A 3,742-nucleotide genomic window follows, 5' to 3' on the forward strand; every position below is an offset into this window, starting at 1 on the left:
GAATGTCCTCATTGACCCATTGATTATTCATTTTTCAAAACATAATTATAACTGAACATTGAAAAAAAATAACAAAGGTGGCAACACATTATGCATGAAAATAATGTAATCGGGATGTTGGCCCAGAATTTAAATATATATAGTTAGTCAGTGAGGCTGTTGGCTTCGGCCGAAAGTTGTTGAGAGTGGAATTCTATAAACGGATTGAGTTTATTTTAAATTATCTTATTTAGAACGATTTACTATTTTGGTTCTCAGTTTTTGATAAAATAGATTCAAAAAGAGAGAAATGGAGAAATGGCGTCTTGAGTTTTCGACCCTTAAGAAATTATCCTGTCGGTAAAATATAGCAAATACATGAAGACATATTCTAAAAAAACTATAACAATCATATTTTGACGTGATATTTTACAATTCTAATAAAAAACATAAGATTTTTCAAAATAGAATTTTAATTAATTGTATATTTAAGTTATTTTTAATTAATAAAATAAAAAATATGTATTCATTGTTAAAAAAAAAAAAAACTAATATTAAAATAGTGTCTATTATAAATAGTGTACCAACAACGAAATTGTTTTGTATTTTTAGAGATTATATATATATATATGATTTCAATGTTTAATCTTTTCCTTTAATATTAAAAAAATGAAAATTTATAAGGTATAACCTTAAGTTAAATTTTTTTTAGGTGAGTAATTAATCAGTATTCAACAAAACAAAAGGAATACTCAAGGTTCACTGGTTCAAGGATCTCCAAGAGAATAAATTAAACTAAAAAATAAGAAACAAAATAAGAAAAAGAGAAAGGCAAAATAAAATTTGTTTAATACAATATCTATATTTACTGGCTTAAAGCTTTGAAAATTGATATCTGTAACCACTCTTTCTTCCTCAAGCAAATCAACCAAAAAGGAGCCACCCATGTTCCCTACAGCAATATTATTAGGGGTAAAATGACCATTAACCATTCAAGATCTGACAACGTGCTTAATCTATCAGTTTGTATGTCCTCTTCCTTTGATCTCGCATCCAATATACCAACGTTATCTTCAAATAATTTCTTTCCATAACCCAATTTGATTTTCAATTTTCAAATATTCTATAGCACAATATATATAATATTGGACTATGCACATTTTCTTTTCAAAACCAAATAAATAGCTTTACACCACACACGTGTTATAAATTTCATAGGACCAATATTTGGAAAAGAATTTTATGTGGGGGATTAATATTTAAAAAACAGTGTTGTTAGGTAAACAATGACTTTTGTAAACAATATGAATAATAGACTTTAAAATCGATTTAATAAAGTAAAAAAATATCCCACTCCTAAATTACCTCCTAAATTCTAACATTAGGGTAACTATTCGCACATCTGATAAATTGAACATCCAGTCATGGTTAACTGTGCATGAGTAAATCGAATCAAAAGGAATAATCATCTAATTAAGAATAATCAACATAATCACCTACATACCTATTAAATTAAAAAAAATATAGGTAATCAATATATCTATTATTCATTGTTACGGCATGGCCCAAATTGAATGTGGGCCGGCCCGACCCGGGCACCACCCGACCCAAACGGTTAGGAGCAAGGCGCCCGTTCGCCGACCCGGACACGCGCCCCTGACAGCTTCGCTACAGCTGTGCAGGGGAGGTCTCGAAGAAGGTGGGCCTGTCCTTGCAGGGCCCACCTCTAACACAGTATAAATGGGGAAGGACCTACCCTTCCCCCAAGGTACGTGACACACCACTCAATCCTTATTCGCCTGCACACTTCACTGACTTGAGCATCGGAGTGTCTTTGTAGGTGACACCCCCTACCACACTCAAAGTACTCGGGACGTCGCCTACCCCAACCCAGTGACGTACGACCAGACGAGATCTCCCCCCTCTTCAACCAGGACATCTACCCGAACTGTTCAATACCCGATATACCGAACATTCATATTGTTTAATATTTTTATTGTCCTATCATACAAACTAACTTTTACGGTGATAGTTCTCTCAAGACAGCTCCTTATATTAGTGTTTTCTTTAAGAATCGTCCAACCAAAATACAAGAATTCGGATCCCCAAAAAACTGAGTGAAAAAGTATCGTAGAGTGGAGCTATTAAGACGTCGACTCTAAAAAAAAATGCTATATTTCAAATCTATTAGGATCAATACCTAAAAAATAATTTCCATCTTTCTAACACTATCATTATTTCTCTGATCCTAAACTTTCTTGCAAAGCAGCAACCTCCCTGGAGACGAGAAGGAAGCTAAAACGTTAAGAAGGGAGGCTGCCAAATACACAGTCATACAGGGCCAACTATTCAAAAAGGGACTTAGCCAACCTCTAATGAAATGCCTACACCCCGATCAGACGGACTACGTGCTCAGAGAAGTCCACGAGGGGTGCTGCGGTCACCACATCGCGTTCAAAGCCCTAGCAAGGAAGCTCATCCGAGCCGGATATTATTGGCTGTCGATGATGGAAGACTCGAAGGGGTTTGTAAAAAAATGCGTCAAGTGCCAAGAGAATGCTAATTTCCACAGAGCATCGGCCACCGAACTGAGCCTGATGACGTCCTCCCGACCTTTCGCACAGTGGGGAGTCGACCTTCTGGGACCCTTCCCAGTTGGCCCAGGGCAAGTCAAATACCTCATAGTCGCCGTTGACTATTACACCAAATGGATAGAGGCCGAACCGCTGGCCACCATCTCCTCGTCCAATTGCAGAAAGTTCATGTGGAGGCAGGTGATAACTTGTTTCGGCATCCCGGAGGTCGTCATCTCAGACAACGGGACGTAATTCACCGACAAGAAGTTTGTAGAGTTCCTCACAGGCTTGGGCATCAAACAGAGATTCTCCTCGGTAGAACACCCCCAGACAAACGGACAAATCGAGTCCGCAAACAAGGTCATCTTACTTGGCCTCAAGAAGCGACTAGACAGCAAGAAAGAAGCATGGGCTGACGAGCTCGCCTCAGTCCTCTGGTCCTACCGTACAACCGAGCAGTCAGCAACAGGAGAAACCCCTTTTCGCCTGACATACGGGGTAGACGCCATGATACCCGTAGAGATCGGCGAACCGAGCCCACGGGTACTTCTCAAGGGGGTTGAGGAAGCAGTAGAGAAGGACCTAGTAGATGAGACCAGGGAGAAGGCCCACCTGTCAGAAGTAGCACTAAAACAAAGAATGGCCCTGCGCTACAACACCAAGGTTCTCAAAGAGAATTTGAGCAGAACGAACTCGTCCTGCGGTGCAATGACATCGGCCCGCCGACCCAGGGAGAAGGCAAACTGGGAAGGCCCCTACAAGATCAAAGAAGTGATTGGCAACGACGCCTACAAATTGGAGAAGCTCGATGGAAGGGAGGTCCCGAGAACTTGGAATACGGGGAACCTGAGAAGGTTCTACCCTTAGATCAAGTATGCCGACCAGGCGATCTAATGAGCTTAATCATTTACCTTTGTATCTGTCAATGGTAATAGACTTGCTTAATTGCCGATTAATATTTACTTACCATTTCTTCCAATTTTATTTCTATTATTCTTTTTCCTACTTACACATCACACGACGACGAGTTCCACGACGCATTAAACGGAACCACAATACGGCACCCCGGGACTGATCACCCCGGGGGCCACCTAAACCACAGCCACTACGGACGGCTACAATGATAAAAAAAGGCCACGACCTGGCCCCGCTACCAATACAATGGTAAACGAGCAAGCACTAAGCTC

General features: G+C 40.0%; 1 protein-coding gene across 1 annotated transcript; it reads left to right on the forward strand.

Moving 5' to 3' along the window:
- The first annotated feature begins 2,359 nt into the window (after positions 1 to 2,359).
- Positions 2,360 to 3,422, forward strand: LOC148544378 (uncharacterized). The gene is made up of 3 exons (XM_088498926.1): positions 2,360 to 2,503; positions 2,604 to 2,753; positions 2,859 to 3,422. The coding sequence occupies exons 1-3, from the start codon at positions 2,360 to 2,362 to the stop codon at positions 3,420 to 3,422; spliced, it is 858 nt and encodes a 285-aa protein (XP_088355052.1).
- Positions 3,423 to 3,742: the final 320 nt, after the last annotated feature.

This window comes from Arachis ipaensis, chromosome B9 (genome assembly GCF_059453495.1).
Source record: "Arachis ipaensis isolate K30076 ecotype BB chromosome B9, ASM5945349v1, whole genome shotgun sequence".
Taxonomy (NCBI): domain Eukaryota; kingdom Viridiplantae; phylum Streptophyta; class Magnoliopsida; order Fabales; family Fabaceae; genus Arachis; species Arachis ipaensis.